Source organism: Eumetopias jubatus, unplaced genomic scaffold (assembly GCF_037043125.1).
Source record: "Eumetopias jubatus isolate StellerSeaLion01/CBP00866 unplaced genomic scaffold, mEumJub1_p1.0 scaffold_12, whole genome shotgun sequence".
In the NCBI taxonomy this organism is placed as follows: Eukaryota; Metazoa; Chordata; class Mammalia; order Carnivora; family Otariidae; genus Eumetopias; species Eumetopias jubatus.
Window position 1 is genome coordinate 85,926,933 of NW_028274818.1, and position 25,920 is coordinate 85,952,852.

The following is a 25,920-nucleotide window of genomic DNA, read 5'->3' on the forward strand; positions in this document are numbered from 1 at the left end:
TATGTAACATACAATATATTGTAATTGCTTTTCTCATGATGTCTCAGAATGGTATAAACTTTGCTATGGATTTTCAGCAGCCCTCTGGTTTATTGGGAGCACTATTATCATGCTGCCTCTATATAGTACAGCTTACAATCAATGAGAAAGATCAAGGAGTCTTCCAAATTTGGAACCTTGTTTGACTTTCCCTAAATAAAATAGAGTCTATAGTCAAAATGAAATGTGTTGTGCTTTTTGTTGTTTATGTGTGTTTGTAGGGTCAATAACCTGGCAGATTCCCAAATGGATATTCAGGATACCCACTCTCCTTCCTTGAAGGGCCAAAAAATAAGACGAGACATGAGGTGGAATATGAATGTGCCCAGATATCATGAGAGAGCTGTTTTTTCTAGATTGAATGAAATTGCTACTATTAAATTTAATACTGGGGTGAGCAAATTTACTAAGAATGTAAACCTAGTATCTTTGGCTTGGATACAATATGTATACTTTGTTTAGTATTTTAACTTAAAAGATGTTTGGAGTTTAGACATAGAAGATCCAGCCAGATATGGACCCCATTAATTTCCTGATGCAGGAGAAATGGGTTCTGGATAAAGATCACAGCTGCTGCTTTCGCCATTAATTCTCAGAATCACTTTGAAAAGTTCTCATTTATTTTCTTATATGACAAGACCCAAAATTATGACTGTTAGAAGATATTGGCTGACCAGATTAGGGGCATTTTCTCATGATGAACCATAGTTTGTATATCAAAACTTAACAAACCATAATAATTATATACAAATTTTATGGGGATAGTTCCCTTAAAAATTGACAAATAGATTATGGTTTAGTATTAAATAAAAGAAATAAATATAATTTTGTTTTTCTGATCAGAAAGACTACAAGTATATTAATGAATAAAATAATCTTGATAAGATTTTCAATGTAGTTAGATCAGAAATAGATATTAATCCTTTCCCTTAATACCTTACACAAATAAAATTTTATTCCATCCTACTTATTTTCTTGGCCTCAAGGATATATTTGTATTGTATGTGTATATCTAGTGTGATAGAAATTTGGAGCATTTATATTAACGGGTTTCACTATGAATTTCCTACTTGGGTCACCACCCATTGTAATGCTGTGTTTCTCTCCTCTTTTTAGTTTTCACTCTACTGCCAGCAATTTCATTCCATGTTTATAAAGAGAGCACTATTCACTTGGCGCAATTGGAAGTTGATGTTGCTACAGATATCAGTAATTTTGGTTTTCACTTTGTATCTTTTAAGAACTGCACACTCACATCTTGACCTACCCATGAGAGAACTGGACTTGAGTCAATATGGTCAAACAATTGTGCCTTACTCAATTTCAGGGAATTCTGATTTGGCTCTGAATTTCATAAATAATCTTAAGATTTTTCTAAAACGTAAGAATCAAGAACTTTGGGAAGTGCAAGGTAAGACCCATAAGGAATAAAAGAGACTGCTGCTATATGAAGACCCATTTGTATTACTTAAAAAGAAGGGACTTAATTATGCTATTTAGCTACCCATTTCTTTCTTTTCCTACTAATTACCAGTATCTTAGAGACAGCTAAATCAGAGGCAAAAAACAAAAAGTATACTTCAAGACAACTGGCCACAAAAGTTAATAACTAATGGAGACATTTGGCTGTAAGTTGTCTTTCAGCTAATCACATCACCTTTTGGAGGATGAGTTAAAGAGCCCAAATACTATATTGCTGTGAAATTTAGCACAAAATTTGTATTCTGATCAAGATACAGAAATGTTTCTCTAGCTCTCAAGGTGAAATGTTGATTCCAAGAGCTGAAGTTTGCCCTTCAGTCTTCTATGTTCATCTTTTAAAAAACAAGTGGCAGAAGACTTAATAGATTGACTCCTCAGAACTAATTTTTAGAAAGTAGTATTAATAGTTATATTTAATTTGTTCAATGCTTACCTTTGGTAAAAACCATACTAAACACTTCCTCTGCATTATCTTTCTTAATGATAAAAGCAACCCTTTTATGTAGCTTATTTGTTATCTATTCCTTTGTAGCAAATTACCCTAAAACCTAGTGAATGGAAAATTTGAATTTTTTGGTATGATGGAATGAACTCCTTCTCTCACAAAAGTAGCAAAGATACTTGGAAAACAGTTTTATGAATCAGCCAATTAAGAACACTGGAAATTAACCAAAAGTACAGAACAAACTAACAGGTGTCTATTCCAAACTACCAAACCTCTATAAAAAGAGTAATGTCTGTGGCATTTTAACTTAGAACTATTCCTATCACTCTCCCTCCTCAGCTCAGTGAAATGGTAGCCATGAAAAGCCTTGAAGTTGATTGAAAGAACTGATCTATTTAGAGCTGTGTTAAAAGCCCCATCTCTAGAGCACTGTCAATAATTTAACTAAAATAATAGGTCCTTGAAAAACTCCATTCCCAGGGGATTGTTCCTATTGGATTTGAATCAGGGCTCAGCTTTTTCGGAAAAAGCTCTATCAACAGGGCATTAATCAAAACAGTAGCAATCTGCTGGTAACATCATCACAGTTGGCTAAGGCTGTGATTTCAGTTGAGCCAAACAAGAGCCTGGCCACAAGTTAATTTTGAAGGCATACCTGGAGAGCTAGATAACCAAAATGAACTTTGAAAAGTTCTGATGTTCCTGAGGATATAGAAGGCTCAGAATGGTAGTGTGTATGACCAGAAATGACCTAGGAAAGAAGACACCAGTCAGAAAGCTCTAGTTGATGTTGAGACCTGGTCAAACAAGAAGTAAAAGTTGAAGCTGAACACAGATTCCCTTGGCAAATAATGGAAGACTTACTGGTTCTAGGTATTTAAAGAAATCTTTTAGCTGATTACTAAATTATACTGACCCAGGGATGACTCCTAGGAACTGGTTTTAAAAAAATAAAAGCCAGAATTTTTTAAGCCTGTCAGAGAAATAAGGGGCTGCACACTGTAGAGGATGCAGAATCTACAGAATTAGTCCACATAAGTCACTAACCAAATGAGCAGCAACAAGTTGAAAAAAAATGAAAAGGCAGTAACAGGAAACAAGAGATGGGGAGGGGAGGGTGCCTGGGTGGCTCAGTTGTTTAAGCGACTGCCTTCAGCTCAGGTTATGATCCTGGGGTCCCGGGATCAAGTCCCACATCAGGCTCCCTGCTCAGCAGGGCATCTGCTTCTCCCTCTGACCCTCTTCCCTCTGTGCTCTCTGTCTCTCATTCTCTCTCTCAAATAAATAAATAAAATCTTTAAAAAGAGAGAGAGAGAGAGAGATGGGGAGGGGAGTTCAGATACCAAAGTTGTTAAACTACTTATCTTAAATGTCTAGTTTCCACAACAACAATAACAGAGAAAGGAAAGAATTATGGGCTGAATTCTGTCCCCTCAAAATTCATAAAATGAAGTCCTACCCCCCAGTACCTTAGAATGTGACTATATTTGGATATAGTTTCTGTCAAAAGTAATTAAGTATAAGACTTACTTAGGTCACTAGGGTGGGCCCTAATCCAATATGACTGGTATCCTTTTAACGAAAGGAGATTAGGACAAAGACATGCATACTCAGAAGAAAGACCATGTGAAGACATAGGAGAAGACAGCCATCTACAAACCAAGGAGAAAGGCCTTCAGAAGAAACCAACCTTGCTGACACCTTGACTTGAACTTCTAGCCTCTAGAACTCAGGGCAAATAAATTTCTGTTATTTATGCCACTCATTCTGTGGTACTTTCTTATGCCAGTCCCAGAAAACTACAGAAAGGGGTGCCTGGGTGGCTCAGTTGGTTGGGCGACTGCCTTCGGCTCAGGTCATGATCCTGGAGTCCCGGTATCAAGTCCCACATCGGGCTCCCTGCTCGGCAGGGAGTCTGCTTCTCCCTCTGACCCTCTTCCCTCTCATGCTCTCTATCTATCATTCTCTCTCTCTCTCAAATAAATAAATAAAATCTTTAAAAAAAAAAAAGAAAGAAAGAAAACTACAGAAAGAAAACCATATGACCCAAACATGAGGGGGGCTGGGGACTGAAGCCAGTAGATGTCCTTGAGGGAGGCCAGATGTTGAACTTAATAGACAAAGACTTTAAATCAGCTACTACAAATACTTTTAAAATACCAAAGGAAATATGTTTAAAGAATTAAAGGAAAGTATATTAACTATGTCTCCACAAAGAGAATATGAATAAACAAATAATTTTTTTAAAAAATAAACAGATTTTGTAGTTGAAAAGCATGACTGAGAGGAAAAAAAAAAGTGGAAGAAAGATGGTGGAGTAGGAGGATGCCATCCCACATTTTTAGCTAGACATTGTCCACATCCAAGTCAACAAACCAGAGAGTGATCCAAAGACTGGCAGAACAAACTGCACAACTAAATATAGAGAAGCTACAACTGAAGGGTTAGAAAGGTCAGAAAGGCAGAGGAAGGCTGCCTGCAACAGGGAGGGAGCTGTAAGGGCAGAGAGGGCACAGAACCCTCACACCGGGGTACTCACATGGGGAAGACTACTCCCATAACATTTGGCTTTAAAAACCAGAGGGGCTGAATTCCATGAGTTTATGAAAACAGTGGTACTTGCAGTGGTACTTTAAAAGTCTGTTGACTAAACACTGGGTGAGCTAGAAGGATGAGTCATACCTTGGTCGTCACCCTTAAAGAGACAGCAACCTACACAGAGGGGCAACATAAAAATGTCAGTTTACACAGCACTGGGGGCAAACAGGAGACAGATCTGTTCATACTGATTTTGGAGTGTGTTGGAGAACTTCAAAAATGAGGGAACTGACAGGCTCTGTTTTCTCCCTTGCCCCCCAGCATGAACAAAGAGCCACCTGAGAGAGTCAGGGGGCTGCACAGACATTTGCTACCTTACGGGCTAGCAGTGCACCACACCCTGAGTTCTCCTGAAGACTTCCTAGCCTAGGCTCTGGGGTCAAGGCAAATTGTATTAAAACCATGTGTGCACTCCGACCAGCTGCTGGGTACACTGCTGTTGCAGCATGCCACACACATGTGTAACAGTGCCCAGCCATGTGCCTCCAGCCACAGACACATGCCACATGCAGCTGCCAGCATGGCCAGGCCCAGTCTAGCCCAGCCTCAGCCCCAGCAGCCCTGGTATGCAGCCCCCAGCTGCCACAGTGCTTCAGGAGATCCAGCATAGGACTAGTGGCCCAGCACAAATTTTCCAAATACTGTCACTTTTCTCCCAATTCCCCAGCTGGCACACCCCCCTCAGAGCCAGCCTCCTTGGATCCCACTAACACCCCAGAGAATAAGTACAGCCCATAGCAGACAGAGAGTCAGTGCAGATGACTACACTGAAAGGAAAAGTGACTCAAACACAACAATAGGGTCTAAGCAACATACATGGATACTCTTTTAAAGTGCTAGTTTCTGGCGAACAGAGGACACTGCACTGCAAGGCACTCCAGGACTGCTTCTTCATAAAGTGACTATTCTCAAGAGCAGAAGATACAGCTGACTTTCTTAACACAAAGAAAGAGACAGAAGCAGACAAAATGAAGAGATAGAGAAATTTATCCCAAATGAAAGAACAGGACAAGGCCACAGACAGATATATAAGCAAAACAAACATACATATCATGCCTCATAGAGAATTTAAAGCAATGATCATAAAGATACTCACTGGACTTGAGAAAAGAGTGGAATAGAAAATAAGGAAATCTTGACATTTGCAATAACATAGATGAAGCTAGTGTATAATGCTAAGTGAAATAATTCAGAGGAAAACAAATACCATGTGATTTCACTCATATATGGAATTTAAGAAAACGAGTGAGCTTAGGGGAAAAGAGGCAAACCAAGAAACAGACTCTTTTTTAAAAATTCAATTTAATTAACATATAGTATACCAGTATACTAATGGTATACTATACTATACTAATACTAATCACTGTATAGAATACTATACTATACTGATCACTGATGAATTAGTGATTCATCAGTTGCATATAACACCCAGTGCTCATTCCATCAAGTGCCGTCCTTAATGCCCATCACCCAGTTACCCTATACCTCTACTCTCCTCCCCTCCAGCAACCCTCAGTTTGTTTCCTATAGTTGGAATCTCCTAGGGTTTGTCTCACTCTCTGTTTTTGTCTTATTTTTCCCTCCCTTATCCTGTGTTGATCCATTTTGTTTCTTAAGTTCTACATATGAGTGCAATCATATATTTGTCTTTCTCTGACCGCCTTATTTCATTTAGCATAATACCCTCTAGTTCCATCCACTTTGTTGTAAATGGCAAGATTTCATTCTTTTGATGGCTAAGTAATATTCCACATCTTCTTTATCCTTTCATCTGTCGATGGACATCTGGGCTCTCAAGAAGCAGACTCTTTTTTTATAATTATTATTGTTATTATGTTAGTCACCACACAATACATCATTAGTTTCTGATGTAGTGATCCACGGTTCATTGTTTTCGTATAACACCCAGTGCTCCATGCAGTACATGCCCTCCTTAATACCCATCACTGGGCTAACCCATCCCCCCACCCCCCTCCACACTAAAACCCTCAGTTTGTTTCTCAGAGTCCATAGTCTCTCATGGTTCATCTCCCCCTCTGATTCCCCCCTTTCATTTTTTCCTTCCTTCTCCTAATGTCCTCCATGCTATTCCTTATGTTCCACAAATAAGTGAAACCATATGATAATTGACTTTCTCTAAGAAGCAGACTCTTAACTATAGAAAACAAACTGGTGGTTATCAGAGGGGATGTGGATAGGGCTATGGTCTAAATAGGTGTTGGAAATTGAGTGCTCTTGTTGTGATGAGCACCAACTATTGTATCAAGTGTTAAATCACTAAATTATACACCTAAAACTAGTATTACACTGTATGTTAATTAACTGCAACTTAAATAAAACTTTAAAAAATCAAATAAGCCTTGTATGACCTTGAACTTATGAGGCAATCATCTGTTCAGTGAGAGAAATCTTCAGCTGTAAACTTCTCAAGTCTAGTCAACAATTGACAGCTGTCACTGGATACCTGGATTGTTGGCAAAATACTATGCATTAAGTTTGCTGAACATAGAAAATTAAAAGGTTTCTGGTCACCTAAATCACTAAACCCCAACTGTACCCAAGAACTGTCAAGAGTCAGATAAACTCTGGAAGGAGTAAATCAGTTGGCCTATATAAACACCTCCTTTTGGAAAAGAAGAACAAAGACAATGAATGTTTTCAGAAAAGGAACTATGTCCAAACCATGCAAGGCTTATTGCAAAAGTAGCCAGATGGCATCTACAGAATGGCAAATTCAAACTCTACAACAACCACATAGAAAGTGTACAGCTGGGAGTTCAAGGTCTAGGAGAAATATATCCAGCTAGAACAAACCTCACCAAGGATTATACTTTGAAAGCAGCTGACCTAGAAGTTTTCATGAGGGATAACACAAAAACCAGTGATGTCTAACAGAAGGCTCCAGATTTGTTAAAGTAGCAGGTGGTTATCATTGCCATATGATGATCTGATTTAATTGACATGACAGACTTAAGGCTGTGAAGTGAAAGAACATAGTTGACCTGAAGTGTAAAGAATAACCCAGTCATGGGGGGCGGAGCAATATGGCGGAGGAGTAGGAGACCTAGATTTTGTCTGGTCTCAGGAATTCAGCTGAATAGGGATCAAACCATTCTGAACACCTACGAACTCAACAGGAGATCGAACAGGAGAGTAGCAACAACTCTCTAAACAGAGAAGCGACCACTTACTGGAAGGTAGGACGTCCGGAGAAGTGAATCCGAGGCGATATTCGGGAGGATAGACGGCGGGGGAGGGGCCTCCGCCGGCCGCTTCTGGCAAGTGCTAGAGCCGCGGAGCACAAAATCGGACCTTTTAAAAGTTGGCTCGGCAGAGGGACGCCGCTGCAGTGGCTAAGCAGGGGGTGGAATCCTCCCGGGACAGTGTGGTCTCAGGACCCTTGGGGTCACAGAGAGACCGGGGGTGCCTGAGTGCGGCAGAGCTCCCAGGTGTCGGGGCGGGGAAGCCGGCTGCAGATACGGAGCAGAGTCGCGGGCTCGCAGCTCGGGGTTGCCATAAACTGTGATCTGCGGCCCAGTCGGGGCACGGCTCCCCCAGCAAGGACCCAACAAGCAGCAGATCCGGGGAGACTCCCCTTCCTTCCCGGGGAGGAGCGGTGCGGGAATGCACTGCAGGGATCTGCTGGGTTTGGAGACTCCGAGCGGGGTCGGGTGCCAGAGATAGCAACGCTCGATCACAGGCCGGGTGAGCACAGAGTGCGGCCGGAGACCGGGGACACGGGAGTGACTGCTTTTCTCTGGGGGCGCACTGAGGAGTGGGGCCCCGAGTTCTCGGCTCCTCCGGGCGGAGACTGGGAGGCCGCCATTTTCGCCCTGGTCCTCCAAAGCTGTACCGAGAGCTTGCAGGGAACAAAAGCTCCTGAGAGCAAACTGGAGCAGCTTCCTTAGCCCAGACCGACAAGGGCGGGGCAATTCCGCCTCCGGCAAAGACATTTGGAAACCACAGCAACAGGCCCCTCCCCCAGAAGATCAACACAAACAGCCAGCAAGCCAAGACCAAGTTGATCGATCAAGGAGAATAGGAGAACTCCAGCGCTAGGGGAATACTGCACATAGATTCATGGCTTCTTTTTTTTTTTTTTTTTTACCATGATTCATTATTTCATCAAAGTTAATTTTTGTTGACTTTTTTTTATTTTTCTTTTTCCCTTTTTCAACCAACATCTTATAAATCCCTTTTTAAAAAAAAAAAAACATTTTTTATTTTTTTTTCATTTTTAGAGTCATATTTTATCCCTTCATAGTAGTTATCCTTGTTTTTGGCATATATATATAAGTTGTTCTCTCTTTAAAATTTTGACGTACAGTTTCTTCTAACAGATCAAAATATACCCTAAACCACTAGTGTATGGCTTTGTTCTAGTCTCCTGCCTGATCACATTCTCTCCCTTTTTCCTTTTTTTTTTTTCCTTAAATCTTCTTTCTTTTTTCAAACAACTTATCTTACCAAGTCCTTTTATAAAATCTTTTATAATTTTCATCTTTACAGTCATCTTCCATCCCTTCATTGTATCAACCCTTATTTGGTACATATATGTCTTTCTTCCTTTAAAATTTTAGGAGGCACTTTTTTCTAACAGACCAAAATACGCCCAAAATCTAGTGTGTGGCACTGATCTATGCACTAGCCTGATCATATTTGATCATATTCTGCCTTTTTTGAATTGTTTTGTTTTTGTTTTTATCTTTTTTTTCTTTTTTTTTCTTTTTTCTTTCTTTCCCTTTCTTTTCCCCTGGTTTCAGGTCTTTTCTGATTTGTATACAGTATATTTGCTGGGGACGTTGTAAACCTGTTAGCCTTTTGTTCTCTCATTCATCTATTCTCCTCTGGACAAAATGACAAGACGAAAGAAATCACCTCAGCAAAAAGAACAAGAGGTAGTACCGTCAGCCAGGGACCTACTCAATACGGACATTAGTACGATGTCGGACCTAGAGTTCAGAATCATGACTTTAAAGATACTAGCTGGGCTTGAAAAAAGCGTGGAAGTTATTAGAGAAACCCTTTCTGGAGAAATAAAAGAACTAAAATCTAACCAAATCGAAATCAAAAAGGCTATTGATGAGGTGCAATCAAAAATGGGGGCACTAAATGCTAGGATAAATGAGGCAGAAGAGAGAATCAGCGATATAGAAGACCAAATGATGGAAAATAAAGAGGCTGAGAAAAAGAGAGAGAAACAACTACAGGATCACGAGGGCAGAATTCGAGAGATAAGTGATACGATAAGACGAAACAACATTAGAATAATTGGGATCCCAGAAGAAGAAGAGAGAGAGAGAGGGGCAGAAGGTATATTGGAGCAAATTATAGCAGAGAACTTCCCTAATGTGAGGAAGGAAACAGGCATTAAAATCCAGGAGGCACAGAGAACCCCTCTCAAAATCAATAAAAATAGGTCAACACCCCGACATCTAATAGTAAAACTTACGAGTCTCAGAGACAAAGAGAAAATCCTGAAAGCAGCTCGGGAGAAGAGATATGTAACCTACAATGGTAGAAACATTAGATTGGCAACAGACCTATCCACAGAGACCTGGCAGGCCAGAAAGGACTGGCAAGATATCTTCAGAGCACTAAACGAGAAAAATATGCAGCCAAGAATACTATATCCAGCTAGGCTATCATTGAAAATAGAAGGAGAGATCAAAAGCTTCCAGAACAAACAAAAACTAGAGGAATTTGCAAACACGAAACCAGTCCTCCAAGAAATATTGAAAGGGGTCCTCTAAGCAAAGAGAGAACCTAAAAGCAGCAAAGAGCAGAAACAAACACAGACAACAGACAGTTAACAGTCACCTTACAGGTAATACAATGGCACTAAATTCATACCTTTCAATAGTTACCCTGAATGTAAATGGGCTAAATGCCCCAATCAAAAGACACAGGCTATCAGATTGGATTAAAAAACAAGACCCATCCATATGCTGTCTGCAAGAGACTCATTTTACACCCAAAGACACCCCCAGATTGAAAGTGAGGGGGTGGAAAACCATTTACCATGCTAATGGACACCAAAAGAAAGCTGGGGTGGCAAGCCTTATATCAGACAAACTAGATTTTAAAACAAAGACTGTAATAAGAGATGAGGAAGGACACTATATCCTACTGAAAGGGTCTATCCAACAAGAAGATCTAACAATTGTAAATATCTATGCCCCGAACATGGGAGCAGCCAATTATATAAGGCAATTAATAACAAAAGCAAAGAAACACATTGACAACAATACAATAATAGTGGGGGACTTTAACACCCCCCTGACTGAAATGGACAGATCATCTAAGCAAAAGATCAACAAGGAAATAAAGACTTTCAATGACACACTGGACCAAATGGACTTCACAGACATATTCAGAACATTCCATCCCAAAGCAACGGAATACACATTCTTCTCTAGTGCCCATGGAACATTCTCCAGAATTGATCACATCCTAGGTCACAAATCAGGTCTCAATCGGTACCAAAAGATTGGGATCATTCCCTGCATATTTTCAGACCACAATGCTTTGAAACTAGAACTCAACCACAAGAGGAAAGTCGGAAAGAACTCAAATACATGGAGGCTAAAGAGCATCCTACTAAAGAATGAATGGGTCAACCAAGAAATTAAAGAAGAATTAAAAAAATTCATGGAAACCAATGAAAATGAAAACACAACTGTTCAAAATCTTTGGGATACAGCAAAGGCAGTCCTGAGAGGAAAGTATATAGCAATACAAGCCTTTCTCAAGAAACAAGAAAGGTCTCAAATACACAACCTAACCCTACACCTAAAGGAGCTGGAGAAAGAACAGCAAAGAAAGCCTAAACCCAGCAGGAGAAGAGAAATCATAAAGATCAGAGCAGAAATCAATGAACTACAAACCAAAAGAACAGTAGAACAGATCAATGAAACTAGGAGCTGGTTCTTTGAAAGAATTAACAAGATTGATAAACCCCTGGCCAGACTGATCAAAAAGAAAAGAGAAATGACCCAAATCAACAAAATCATGAATGAAAGAGGAGAGATCACAACCAACACCAAAGAAATACAAACAAGTATAAGAACATATTATGAGCAACTCTATGCCAGCAAATTAGATAACCTGGAAGAAATGGGTGCATTCCTAGAGATGTATCAACTACCAAAATTGAACCAGGAAGAAATAGAAAACCTGAACAGACCTATAACCACTAAGGAAATTGAAACAGTCATCAAAAATCTCCCAAGAAACAAAAGCCCAGGGCCAGATGGCTTCCCAGGGGAATTCTATCAGACCTTTCAAGAAGAATTAATACCTATTCTCCTGAAACTGTTCCAAAAAATAGAAATGGAAGGGAAACTTCCAAACTCATTTTATGAGGCCAGCATTACCTTGATCCCAAAACCAGACAAAGACCCCATCAAAAAAGAGAATTACAGACCAATATCCTTGATGAACATGGATGCAAAAATTCTCACCAAAATACTAGCCAATAAGATCCAACAGTACATTAAAAGGATTATTCACCACGACCAAGTGGGATTTATCCCTGGGCTGCAAGGCTGGTTCAACATCCGCAAATCAATCAACGTGATACAATACATTAACAAAAGAAAGAACAAGAATCATATGATCCTCTCAATAGATGCAGAAAAAGCATTTGACAAAGTACAACATCCTTTCTTGATCAAAACTCTTCAGAGTATAGGGATAGAGGGTACATACCTCAATATCATAAAAGCCATCTATGAAAAACCTACAGCGAATATCATTCTCAATGGGGAAAGGCTGAGAGCTTTTCCCCTAAGGTCAGGAACGCGGCAGGGATGTCCACTCTCACCACTGCTATTCAACATAGTATTAGAAGTCCTAGCCACAGCAATCAGACAACAAAAAGAAATCAAAGGCATCCAAATCGGCAAAGAGGAAGTCAAACTCTCACTCTTTGCAGATGATATGATACTGTATGTGGAAAACCCAAAAGACTCCACCCCAAAACTGCTAGAACTGATACAGGAATTCAGTAAAGTAGCAGGATATAAAATCAATGCACAGAAATCAGTGGCATTCCTATACACCAACAACAAGACAGAAGAGAGACAAATCAAGGAGTCTATCCCATTTACAATTGCACCCAAAACCATTAGATACCTAGGAATAAATCTAACCAAAGAGGCAAAGGATCTGTACTCAGAAAACTATAAAATACTCAGGAAAGAAATTGAAGAAGACACAAAGAAATGGAAAAACGTTCCATGCTCATGGATTGGGAGAATCAACATTGTGAAGATGTCAATGCTACCTAGAGCAATCTACACATTCAATGCAATCCCCATCAAAATACCATCCACTTTTTTCAAAGAAATGGAACAAATAATCCTAAAATTTGTATGGAACCAGAAGAGACCCAGAATAGCCAGAGGAATACTGAAAAAGAAAAGCAAAGCTGGTGGCATCACAATTCCGGACTTCCAGCTCTATTACAAAGCTGTCATCATGAAGACAGTATGGTACTGGCACAAAAACAGACACATAGATCAATGGAACAGAATTGAGAGCCCAGAAATGGACCCTCAACTCTATGGTCAACTTATTTTTGACAAAGCAGGAAAGAATGTCCAATGACAAAAAGACAGTCTCTTCAACAAATGGTGTTGGGAAAATTGGACAGAATTTTCATTTGGACAGAAGTTTCATTCTTCATGCAGAAGAATGAAACTGGACCATTTCCTTACACCACACACAAAAATAGACTCCAAATGGTTGAAAGACCTAAACGTGAGACAGGAGTCCATCCAAATCCTAAAGGAAAACACAGGTAGCAACCTTTTCGACCTTAGCCACAGCAACTTCTTCCTAGACACATCGCCAAAGGCACGGGAAGCCAGGGCAAAAATGAACTATTGGGATTTCATCAAGATAAAAAGCTTCTGCACAGCAAAAGAAACAGTCCACAAAACCAAAAGACAACCAACAGAATGGGAGAAAATATTTGCAAATGACATATCAGATAAAGGGCTAGTATCCAAAATCTATAAAGAACTTATCAAACTCAACACCCAAAGAACAAATAATCCAATCAAGAAATGGGCAGAAGACATGAACAGACATTTCTCCAAAGAAGACATCCAAATGGCCAACAGGCACATGAAAAAGTGCTCAACATCGCTTGGCATCAGGGAAATCCAAATCAAAACCTCAATGAGATACCACCTCACACCCGTCAGAATGGCTAAAATTAACAAGTCAGGGAACGACAGATGTTGGCGGGGATGTGGAGAAAGGGGAACCCTCCTACACTGTTGGTGGGAATGCAAGCTGGTGCAACCCCTCTGGAAAACAGTATGGAGGTTCCTCAAACAGTTGAAATTGGAGCTACCGTTCGATCCAGCAATTGCACTACTGGGTATTTACCACAAAGATACAAATGTAGGGACCCGAAGGGGTACGTGTACCCCAATGTTTATAGCAGCAATGTCCACCATAGCCAAACTGTGGAAAGAGCCAAGATGCCCATCGACAGACGAATGGATAAAGAAGAAGTGGTATATATACACAATGGAATATTATGCAGCCATCAAAAGGAATGAGATCTTGCCATTTGCAACGACGTGGATGGAACTGGAGGGTGTTATGCTGAGTGAAATAAGTCAATCAGAGAAAGACATGTATCACATGACCTCACTGATATGAGGAATTCTTAATCTCAGGAAAGAAACTGAGTGTTACTGGAGTGGTTGGGGGTGGGAGGGATGGGATGGCTGGGTGATAGATATTGGGGAGGGTATGTGCTACAGTGAGCGCTGTGAATTGTGCAAGACTGTTGAATCACAGATCTGTACTTCTGAAACAAATAATGCAACATATTTTGAGAAAAAAGAAAAAGAAGAAGATAACAGGAGAGGAAGAAAAGGGGAGTATGTCAGAGGGGGAGACAAACCATGAGAGATGATGGACTCTGAAAAACAAACTGAGGGTTCTAGAGGGGAGGGGGGTAGGGGGATGGGTTAGCCTGGTGATGGGCATTGAGGAGGGCACGTTCTGCATGGAGCACTGGGTGTTATGAACAAACAATGAATCATGGAACACTGCACCAAAAACTAATGATGTAATATATGGTGATTAACATAACAATAAAAAAATTAAAAAAAAAAAAGAAGTGAAAGACCTGTACTCTGAAAGCTGTAAAACACTGATTAAAGAAATTGAAGATGACACAAAGAAACAGAAAGACATTCCATACTCATGGACTATAAGAACAAATATTGTTTAAATGTCCATACTACCAAAGCAATCTCCAAATTTAATGCAATCCCTATCAAAATACCACCAGCAGGTTTCACAAAACTAGAACAAATAATCCTAAAATTTGTATGGAACCACAGAAGATCCCAAATAGCCAAAGCAACCTTGACATTGTTTGCTCAATTTTATTTTGTGCTACTCACTGCTAGTATATGGAAATCCAAATGATTTTTTGTATATACTTAAAATACTATGACTTTTTGGTCTTATATCCTGTATAGTGAATTAACTCACTTACTAGTTCTAGTAGTTTCTTGTGGATTCCTTAAGATTTTTCCATATGGAGGATTATGTTGTTTGTGAATACCCTTACTTCTTCCTTCCAAAATCAAGATTTCCTTTATTTTTTTATTATGTTATATTAGTCGCCATAAAGTACATCATTAGGTTTTTTTATTGTTATGTTAATCACCATATATTACATCATTAGTTTTTGATGTAGTGTTCCATGATTCACTATTTATGTGTAACACCCAGTGCTCATTATAACACATGCCCTCCTTAATACCCATCACCAGGCTGCCCCATTCCTCCACTCCCCTCCCCTCTGAAACCTCAGATTGTTTCCCAGAGGCCCCCTCTGATTTCTCCCCCTTCAGTTTTCCCTCCCTTCTCCGAATATCCTCCATGCTATTCCTTATGTTCCACATATAAATGAAGCCATATGATGATTGTCTTTCTCTGCTTGACTTATTTTAATTAGCATAATCCCCTCCAGTTCCATCCATGTCGATGCAAATGGTGGGTATTCATCCTTTCTGATGGCTGAGTAATATTCCATTGTACATATGTACCACATCTTCTTTATCCATTCATCTGTAGAAGGGCATCTCAGCTCCTTCCACAGTTTGGCTATTGTGGACATTGTTGTTATGAACATTGGGGTGCATATGCCCCTTTTTTTCACTACAGCTGTATCTTTGGGGTAAATACCCAGTAGTGCAATTGCTGGGTTATAGGGTAGCTCTATTTTTAACTTCTTGAGGAACCTCCATACTGTTTTCCAAAGTGGCTGTACCAGCTTATATTCCCACCGACAGTGTAAGAGGGTTCCCCTTTCTCCACACCCGCTCCAACATTTGTTGTTTCCTGCCTTGTTAATTTTTGCCATTCTAACTGGTGTAAGGTGGTATCTCATTGTGGTTTTGATTTGTATTTCCCTGATGGCTAATGATGTTGAACATTTTTCATGTGCCTGTTAGCCATTTGTATGTCTTTGAAGAAATGTCTGTTCATGTCTTCTGTCCATTTTTTGACTGGATTGTTTTTTTGGTGTTGAGTTTGAGAAGGTCTTTACAGATCTTGGATACCAGCCCTTTATCTGTAATGTCATTTGCAAATATCTTCTCCCATTCCGTGAGTTACCTCTTAGTTTTGTTGACTGTTTCCTTTGCTTTGCAGATGCTTTTTATCTTGATGATGTCCAAATAGTTCATTTTTGTTTTGTTTCCCTTACCTTTGGAGATGTGTCTTGAAAGAAGTTGCTGTGGCCAATGTTGAAGAGGTTACTGCCTATGTTCTCCTCTAAGCAAGGGAAACAAAAGCAAAAATAAACTATTGGGACTTCATTAAAATAAAAACTTCTGCACAGGGGTACCTGGGTGGCTATGTCAGTTAAGCATCCAACTTTGATCTTAGCTCAGATCCTGATCTCAGGGTCGTAAGTGCAAGCCCTACATTTAAACCTACTGTTTTTAAAAAGAGAGAGAAAAAGCTTCTGCATAGTGAAGGAAACAATCAACAAAACTAAAAGGCAACTTACGGAGTGGGAGAAGACAGTTGCAAATGACAAATCTGATAAAGTGTTAGTATCCCAAATATATAAAGAATTTATAAAACTCAACACCCAAAAAAACAAATGATCCAGTTAAAAAATGAACAGAAACATGAATAGACATTTTTCCAAAGAGGACATCCATATGGCCCACAGACATGAAAAGATACTCAACATCACTGATTATCAGGGAAACACAAATCAAAATCACAGTGAGATATCACCTCACACCTGTCAGAATGGCTAAAATCAACCACACAAGAATCAACAGGTGTTGGCAAGGATGTGGAGAAAGGGGAACCCTCTTGCGCTGTTGGTGGGAATGCAAACTGGTGCAGCCACTCTTGAGAACAGTATGGAGGTTCTTCAAAAAGTTAAATGGAACTACCTTATGATCCAGCAATGGCACTACTATATATTTACCCAAAGAATACGAAAATGCTGATTTGATGGGATACATGCATCCCAGTGTTTATAGCAGCATTATCTACAATAGCCAAACTATGGAAAGAGCCCAAATGTCCATTAACTGATGAGTGGATAAAGAAGACATGGTATATATATATTTGGCTGAGTTATATATGTATATATTTCAAAAAGAATGAAATCTTGCCATTTGCAGTGACATGGATGGAGCTAAAGAGTATTAATGTAAGCAAAATAAGTCAGCCAGAGAAAGGCAAATACCACATGATTTCACACATATGTGGAATTTAAGAAACGAAAGAGCATGGGGGGAAAAAAGACGGAGGCAAATGAAGAAACAGACTATTAACTATAGAAGACAAAGTGATCATTACCAGAGGGGAGGTGATGGGGAAATGGGTGAAATAGGTGCTGGAGATTAAGGAGTGCAGTTGTGATGAACACCGGGTGTTGTATGGAAGTGTTGAATCACTATATTGTAGACCTGAAACTAATATTACACTCTATGATAACTAACTGGAATTCTTTAACCTATATTTTCTTTTTAAAAAGTTGCTATGAAATATAATTTTGAAAAAAAATATTCTGATTTCCAGTCACTGACATAAAGCTAATATAGTTATTTTATTCTCTTTTATAAGTCCTATCTACTTTCTCCTTCCTAATATAGTATACTTGGGGGGGAGGGGTTCCCTTATTTTTTCTTACTCTTGCTTACCAAAGGCTTATATAATATACATCATTTTCAGGAATCAGCCTTTGTTTTTATTCTTCCTTTTAACTCTTTTTAAATTTCTATTTTGTTAATTGCAGCATTTTTAACTTTCTTGTCCTCTTTCAAATTTCTAAGCGAATATTTACCTCTCCTTTTTCTTTTTAGAATAAAGTCTTGACAAAGGTATACATCTATTGGTTCTTTATATGTAATTTAACATTTTAGTTTAAGTTTTAAAATTTCTCTTTTGTTCATTTCAGATATTCTTTGTATAATTTCCTCCTGCCTTTGCTTTACTTAGTGTTATTGCATATGGCCACAGTATTTGGCAGTTATACTATAAAACTACATTACAAAATGAAAAGACAACCCAGAAAATGGGAGAAAATGTTCCCAAACCATATATCAGATAAGAGGTCAATATTCAAAATATATAAGGAATTCAGTCAACTTAATAAAAATGATCCAATTTAAAAATAGGCAGAGAACCATAGGGGGAGGAAGGGAAAACTGAATGGGAAGAAATCAGAGAAGAAAACAAACTATGAGAGACTCTGTACTCTGGGAAACAAACTGAGGGTTGGGGGGGTAATTAAGTGTTGGGTATTAAGGAGGGCACGTGTTGTGATGAGCACTGGGTGTTGTGCACAGCTAATGAATCGCTGAACACTACATCAAAAACTAATGATGTACTATATGTTGGCTAATTGAACATAATAAAAAAAGAAAAACTAATAAAAAATAAAAATGGGCAGAAGAACTAAGTAGACATCTTTGTAAAAAGGACATCAAAATGGCCAACAGGCACATGAGTAGTTGCTCAACATCAGTAATCATCAGAGAAATGCAAATCAAAATCACAATGAGATATCACTTCCTATTAGATATCTATACCTAGGGGCGCCTGGGTGGCTCAGTCGTTAAGCGTCTGCCTTGGGTTCAGGTCATGATCCCAGGGTCCTGGGATAAGTCCCGCATCGGGCTCCCTGCTCAGCGGGAAGCCTGCTTCTCCCTCTCCCACTTCCCCTGTTTGTGTTCCTGCTCTCGCTGTGTCTCTCCCTGTCAAATAAATAAATAAAATCTTTAAAAAATATATCTATACCTATTAGAATATCTGATACATATCTAGATATCTAATACCTATTAGAATGGCTGTTATCAAGAAGACAGGCGAAGACAGGTGCTGATGAGGATGTGGTGAAAAGGGAACATTTATACCTTGTTGGTGGAAATTTAAATCAGCCCAACCACTATGGAAAACAATATGGAGGTTCCTCAAAAAGCTGAAAATAGAGCCCCGCGCGCCGCCGCCGTCTCCCGGGCTCCCCTCCCCGGTTCCCTCAGCCCAGCCAGGTCCAGCCCGGTTCCTGGGAGGATGAAGTTCGTGTATAAAGAGGAGCATCCCTTCAAGAAACGCCCCTCTGAGGGCAAGAAGATCCGAAAGAAATACCCGGACCGGGTTCCGGTGGTAGTAGAAAAGGATCCCAAAGCTTGGATAGGAGACCTGGACAAAAAGAAATATCTGGTGCCTTCTGATCTCACAGTTGATCAGTTCTACTTCTTGATCCAGAAGCAAATTCATCTCCGAGCTGAGGATGCCTTGTTTTTCTTTGTCAACAATGTCATTCCACCCACCAGTGCCACAATGGGTCAGCTATACCAGGAACACCATGAAGAAGACTTCTTTCTATAAATCGCCTACAGTGATGAAAATGTCTACGGTCTGTGAAGCTGCTCCCCCTGAGGTAGGGGGTCCCGTTCTACAAAGAGAGAGGTGGCCCCCCCTTCCTTGACCTACTCCTCCTCCGGGCTCAACCACCACCTCCCTTCTTCAGGACCTGCACTTCCTAATGTTTGAGGCTCTCTTCCAGCCCCTCTTAGCAGGAGGGCTCATGGGGGAGGTGACCTCTTGGACCTCTCCTTTCGCCCCTTTCTCTTACCACGTTTCCCACCCTGCTTTTGACTTCTCAAGTGTCAGTCTGTCACATCCAGTGATTGTTTTGGTTTCTGTTCCCTTTCTAACTGCCCAAGGGGCTCAGAACCCCAACATTCCCTTCCTTTCACTACCTTCTTTTTGGGGGTAGATGGAAGGGACTGAAATTGTGGGGGGAAGGTAGGAGGCACATCAATAAAGAGGAAACCACCAAGCTGAAGAAAAAAAAAGCTAAAAATAGATCTACCATATGATCTAGCAATTCCAATTCTAGGTAGATGCCCAAAGGAAATGAAATCAGGATTTTGACAAGATATATCCACTTCCATGCATATATCACAGCATTATTCACAATAGCCAAGATATGAAAACAACCCAAATGCCCATCAGTGAATGAAGGGGTAGAAAAAGATACAGTACATAAACACAATGGAATGTTATTCAGCCATGGAAACAGAAGATATTCTTCCATTTGAGACAACATGAGTGAAACAAGCACATTATGCTAAGCAAGATTAGTCAGACCGAAACAAGTACTTTATGGTATCACTTATATGTAGAATCTAAAAAACTTAAACCTGTAAAAAACACAGGGTAAAATGTTGGTTACCTGGGAATGGAGAACAGTTGCTAAGAGGAATGGTGTTTAAGGTTACAAACTTGTAATGAATACTAAATAAGCCATAGAGCTCTAATGTACAATATAATGAATACAGATAATAATATTGTACTATAATTATGTAATGTGATCAATATCACTACATCAGCAATCACATTGCAATATATAAATTTTTTAAAGTAACATGCTATACACCTTAAACTTACACAATGTTACATGTCAAATATATTCAATAAGAAATGCACAATGAGACATCACTTCATACCCACTTTGATGGCAATAATCAGAAAATGAAAAGTATCAGATTTGGTGAGAATGTGGAGAAATTCTTACTCTCGTATATTGCTGGTATGAATGTAAAATGTTGCAGCTGCTGTGGAAAACACTTTGGTGGTTCCACAGAAAGTTAAACATAGAATTACCACATGACATAACAATTCCATTCCTGAATATATATCCAAAAGAATTGAAAATAAATATTTATTTTTTTTATTTTTTATTGTTATGTTAATCACCATATATTACATCATTTGTTTTTGATGTAGTGTTCCATGATTCATTGTTTGTTCATAACACCCAGTGCTCCATGCAAAACGTGCCCTCCTCAATACCCATCACCAGGCTAACCCATCCCACTAACCTCCCCCCCTCTAGAACCCTCAGTTTGTTTTTCAGAGTCCATCATCTCTCATGGTTCATCTCCCCCTCTGACTTACTCCCCTTCATTCTTCCTCTCCTGCTATCTTCTTCTTTTTCTTTTTTTTCTTAAAATATGTTGCATTATTTGTTTCAGAAGTACAGATTTGTGATTCAACAGTCTTGCACAATTCACAGCGCTCACCGTAGGACATACCCTCCAAATGTCTATCACCCAGCCACCCCATCCCTCCCACCCCAACCACTCCAGTAACCCTCAGTTTGTTCCTGAGATTAAGAATTCCTCATATCAGTGAGGTCATATGATACATGTCTTTCTCTGATTGACTTATTTCACTCAGCATAACACCCTCCAGTTCCATCCACGTCGTTGCAAATGTCAAGATCTCATTCCTTTTCATGGCTGCATAATATTCCATTGTGTATATATACCACTTCTTCTTTATCCATTCTCTGTCGATGGACATCTTGGCTCTTTCCACAGTTTGGCTATTGTGGACATTGCTGCTATAAACATGGGGGTGCACGTACCCCTTCGGGTCCCTACATTTGTATCTTTGGGGTAAATACCCAGTAGTGCAATTACTGGATCGAATGGTAGCTCTAATTTCAACTGTTTGAGGAACCTCCATACTGCTTTCCAGAGGGGTTGCACCAGCTTGCATTCCCGCCAAAAGTGTAGGAGGGTTCCCCTTTCTCCCCATCCCCGCCAACATCTGTCGTTCCCTGACTTGTTAATTTTAGCCATTCTGACGGATGTGAGGTGGTATCTCATTGAGGTTTTGATTTGGATTTCCCTGATGCCGAGAGATGTTGAGCACTTTTTCATGTGCCTGTTGGCCATTTGGATGTCTTCTTTGGAAAAATGTCTGTTCATGTCTTCTGCCCATTTCTTGATTGGATTATTTGTTCTTTGGGTGTTGAGTTTGATGAGTTCTTTATAGATTTTGGATACTAGCCCTTTATCTGATATGTCATTTGCAAATATTTTCTCCCATTCTGTCGGTTGTCTTTTGGTTTTGTGGACTGTTTCTTTTGCTGTGCAAAAGCTTTTTATCTTGATGAAATCCCAATAGTTCATTTTTGCCCTGGCTTCCCGTGCCTTTGGCGATGTGTCTAGGAAGAAGTTGCTGCAGCTGAGGTTGAAGAGGTTGCTACCTGCATTCTCCTTTAGGATTTGGATGGACTCCTGTTTCACGTTTAGGTCTTTCAACCATTTGGAGTCTATTTTTGTGTGTGGTGTAAGGAAATGGTACAGTTTCATTCTTCTGCATGTGGCTGTCCAATTTTCCCAACACCATTTGTTGAAGAGACTGTCTTTTTGCCATTGGATATTCTTTCCTGCTTTGTCAAAGATAAGTTGACCATAGAGTTGAGGGTCCATTTCTGGGCTCTCGATTCTGTTCCATTGATCTATGTGTCTGTTTTTGTGCCAGTGCCATACTGTCTTGATGATGACAGCTTTGTAATAGAGCTGGAAGTCCGGAATTGTGATGCCGCCAGCTTTGCTTTTCTTTTTCAATATTCTTCTGGCTATTCTGGGTCTCTTCTGGTTCCATACAAATTTTAGGATTATTTGTTCCATTTCTTTGAAAAAGGTGGATGGTATTTTGATGGGGATTGCATTGAATGTGTAGATTGCTCTAGGTATCACTGATATCTTCACAATGTTTGTTCTTCCAATCCATGAGCATGGAACGTTTTTCCATTTCTTTGTGTCTTCCTCAATTTCTTTCATGAGTATTTTATAGTTTTCTGAGTACAGATCTTTTGCCTCTTTGATTAAATTTATTCCTAGGTATCTTATGGTTTTGGGTGCAATTGTAAATGGGATCGACTCCTTGATTTGTCTCTCTTCTGTCTTGTTGTTGGTGTATAGGAATGCCACTGATTTCTGTGCATTGATTTTATAGCCTGCTACTTGACTGAATTCCTGAATGAGTTCTAGCAGTTTTGGGGTGGAGTCTTTTGGGTTTTCCACATACAGTATCATATCATCTGCAAAGAGTGAGAGTTTGACTTCCTCTTTGCCGATTTGGATGCCTTTGATTTCTTTTTGTTGTCTGATTGCTGTGGCTAGGACTTCTAATACTATGTTGAATAGCAGTGGTGAGAGTGGACATCCCTGCCGCGTTCCTGACCTTAGGGGAAAAACTTTTCCCCATTGAGAATGATATTCGCTGTAGGTTTTTCATAGATGGCTTTTATGATATTGAGGTATGTACCCTCTATCCCTATACTCTGAAGAGTTTTGATCAAGAAAGGATGCTGTACTTTGTCAAATGCTTTCTCTGCATCTATTGAGAGGATCATATGATTCTTGTTCTTTCTTTTGTTAATGTATTGTATCACGTTGATTGATTTGCAGATGTTGAAGCAGGCTTACAGCCCAGGGATAAATCCCACTTGGTCGTGGTGAATAATCCTTTTAATGTACTGTTGGATCCTAGTGGCTAGTATTTTGGTGAGAATTTTTGCATCCATGTTCATCAAGGATATTGGTCTGCAATTCTCCTTTTGGATGGGGTCTTTGTCTGGTTTGGGGATCAAGGTCATGGTGGTCTCATAAAAGGAGTTTGGAAGTTTTCCTTCCATTTCTATTTTTTGGAACAGTTTCAGGCGAATAGGTATTAATTCTTCTTTAAATGTCTGATAGAATTCCCCTGGGAAGCCATCTGGCCCTGGGCTTTTTTTTCTTGGGAGATTTTTGATGACTGCTTCATTTTCCTTCGTGGTTATAGGTCTGTTCAGGTTTTCTATTTCTTCCTGGTTCAATTTTGGTAGTTGATACATCTCTAGGAATGCACCCATTTCTTCCAGGTTATCTAATTTGCTGGCATAGAGTTGCTCATAATATGTTCTTATACTTGTTTGTTTTTCTTTGGTGTTGGTTGTGATCTCTCCTCTTTCGTTCATGATTTTATTGATTTGGGTCATTTCTCTTTTCTTTTTGATCAGTCTGGCCAGGGGTTTATCAGTCTTGTTAATTCTTTCAAAGAACCAGCTCCTAGTTTCGTTGATCTGTTCTACTGTTCTTTTGGTTTCTAGTTCATTGATTTCTGCTCTGATCTTTATGATTTCTCTTCTCCTGCTGGGTTTAGGCTTTATTTGCTGTTCTCTCTCCAGCTCCTTTAGCTGTAGGGTTAGGTTGTGTATTTGAGACCTTTCTTGTTTCTTGAGAAAGGCTTGTATTGCTATATACTTTCCTCTCAGGACTGCCTTTGCTGCATCCCAGAGATTTTGGACAGTTGTGTTTTCATTTTCATTGGTTTCCATGAATTTTTTTAATTCTTCTTTAATTTCCTGGTTGACCCATTCATTCTTTAGTAGGATGCTCTTTAGCCTCCATGTATTTGAGTTCTTTCCGATTTTCTTCTTGTGTTTGAGAACTAGTTTCAAAGCATTGTGGTCTGAAAATATGCAGGGAATGATCCCAATCTTTTGGTACCAGTTGAGACGTGATTTGTGACCTAAGATGTGATCAATTCTGGAGAATGTTCCATGGGCACTAGAGAAGAATGTGTATTCCGTTGCTTTGGGATGGAATGTTCTGAATATGTCTGTGAAGTCCATTTGGTCCAGTGTGTCATTGAAAGTCTTTATTTCCTTGTTGATCTTTTGCTTAGATGATCTGTCCATTTCAGTCAGGGGGGTGTTAACGTCCCCCACTATTATTGTATTGTTGCCAATGTGTTTCTTTGCTTTTGTTATTAATTGCCTTATATAATTGGCTGCTCCCATGTTCAGGGCATAGATATTTACAATTGTTAGATCTTCTTGTTGGATAGACCCTTTCAGTAGGATATAGTGTCCTTCCTCATCTCTTATTACAGTCTTTGTTTTAAAATCTAGTTTGTCTGATATAAGGCTTGCCACCCCAGCTTTCTTTTGGTGTCCATTAGCATGGTAAATGGTTTTCCACCCCCTCACTTTCAATCTGGGGGTGTCTTTGGGTCTAAAATGAGTCTCTTGCAGACAGCATATGGATGGGTCTTGTTTTTTAATCCAATCTGATAGCCTGTGTCTTTTGATTGGGGCATTTAGCCCATTTACATTCAGGGTAACTATTGAAAGGTATGAATTTAGTGCCATTGTATTGCCTGTAAGGTGACTGTTACTGTATGTTGTCTGTGTTCGTTTCTGATCTTTGCTGCTTTTAGGTTCTCTTTTTGCTTAGAGGACCCCTTTCAATATTTCTTGGAGGGCTGGTTTCGTGTTTGCAAATTCCTTTAGTTTTTGTTTGTTTTGGAAGCTTTTTATCTCTCCTTCTATTTTCAATGACAGCCTAGCTGGATATAGTATTCTTGGCTGCATATTTTTCTCGTGTAGTGCTCTGAAGATATCTTGCCAATCCTTTCTGGCCTGCCAGGTCTCTGTGGATAGGTCTGTTGCCAATCTAATGTTTCTACCATTGTAGGTTACATATCTCTTCTCCCGAGCTGCTTTCAGGATTTTCTCTTTGTCTCTGAGACTCGTAAGTTTTACTTTTAGATGTCGGGGTGTTGACCTATTTTTATTGATTTTGAGAGGGGTTCTCTGTGCCTCCTGGATTTTGATGCCTGTTTCCTTCCTCACATTAGGGAAGTTCTCTGCTATTATTTGCTCCAATATACCTTCTGCCCCTCTCTCTCTTTCTTCTTCTTCTGGGATCCCAATTATTCTAATGTTGTTTCGTCTTATCATATCGCTTATCTCTCAAATTCTGCCCTCGTGATCCTGTAGTTGTTTCTCTCTCTTTTTCTCAGCCTCTTTATTTTCCATCATTTGGTCTTCTATATCACTGATTCTCTCTTCTGCCTCATTTATCCTAGCAATTAGTGCCCCCATTTTTGATTGCACCTCATCAATAGCCTTTTTGATTTCAACTTGTTTAGATTTTAGTTCTTTTATTTCTCCAGAAAGGGTTTCTCTAATAACTTCCACGCTTTTTTCAAGCCCAGCT

General features: G+C 39.6%; 1 protein-coding gene and 1 pseudogene across 1 annotated transcript in view; both read left to right on the forward strand.

The window, feature by feature from the left end:
• The window catches only part of LOC114198787 (phospholipid-transporting ATPase ABCA3-like), a 193,365-nt gene that overhangs the window by 99,272 nt on the left and 68,173 nt on the right, over positions 1-25,920 (forward strand). The window contains 2 exon segments of the mRNA XM_088017066.1: positions 261-432; positions 1,156-1,450. Coding sequence (XP_087873192.1) covers positions 261-432; positions 1,156-1,450 — 467 coding nt within the window.
• On the forward strand, positions 19,145-19,503 carry LOC114203956 (gamma-aminobutyric acid receptor-associated protein pseudogene; annotated as a pseudogene).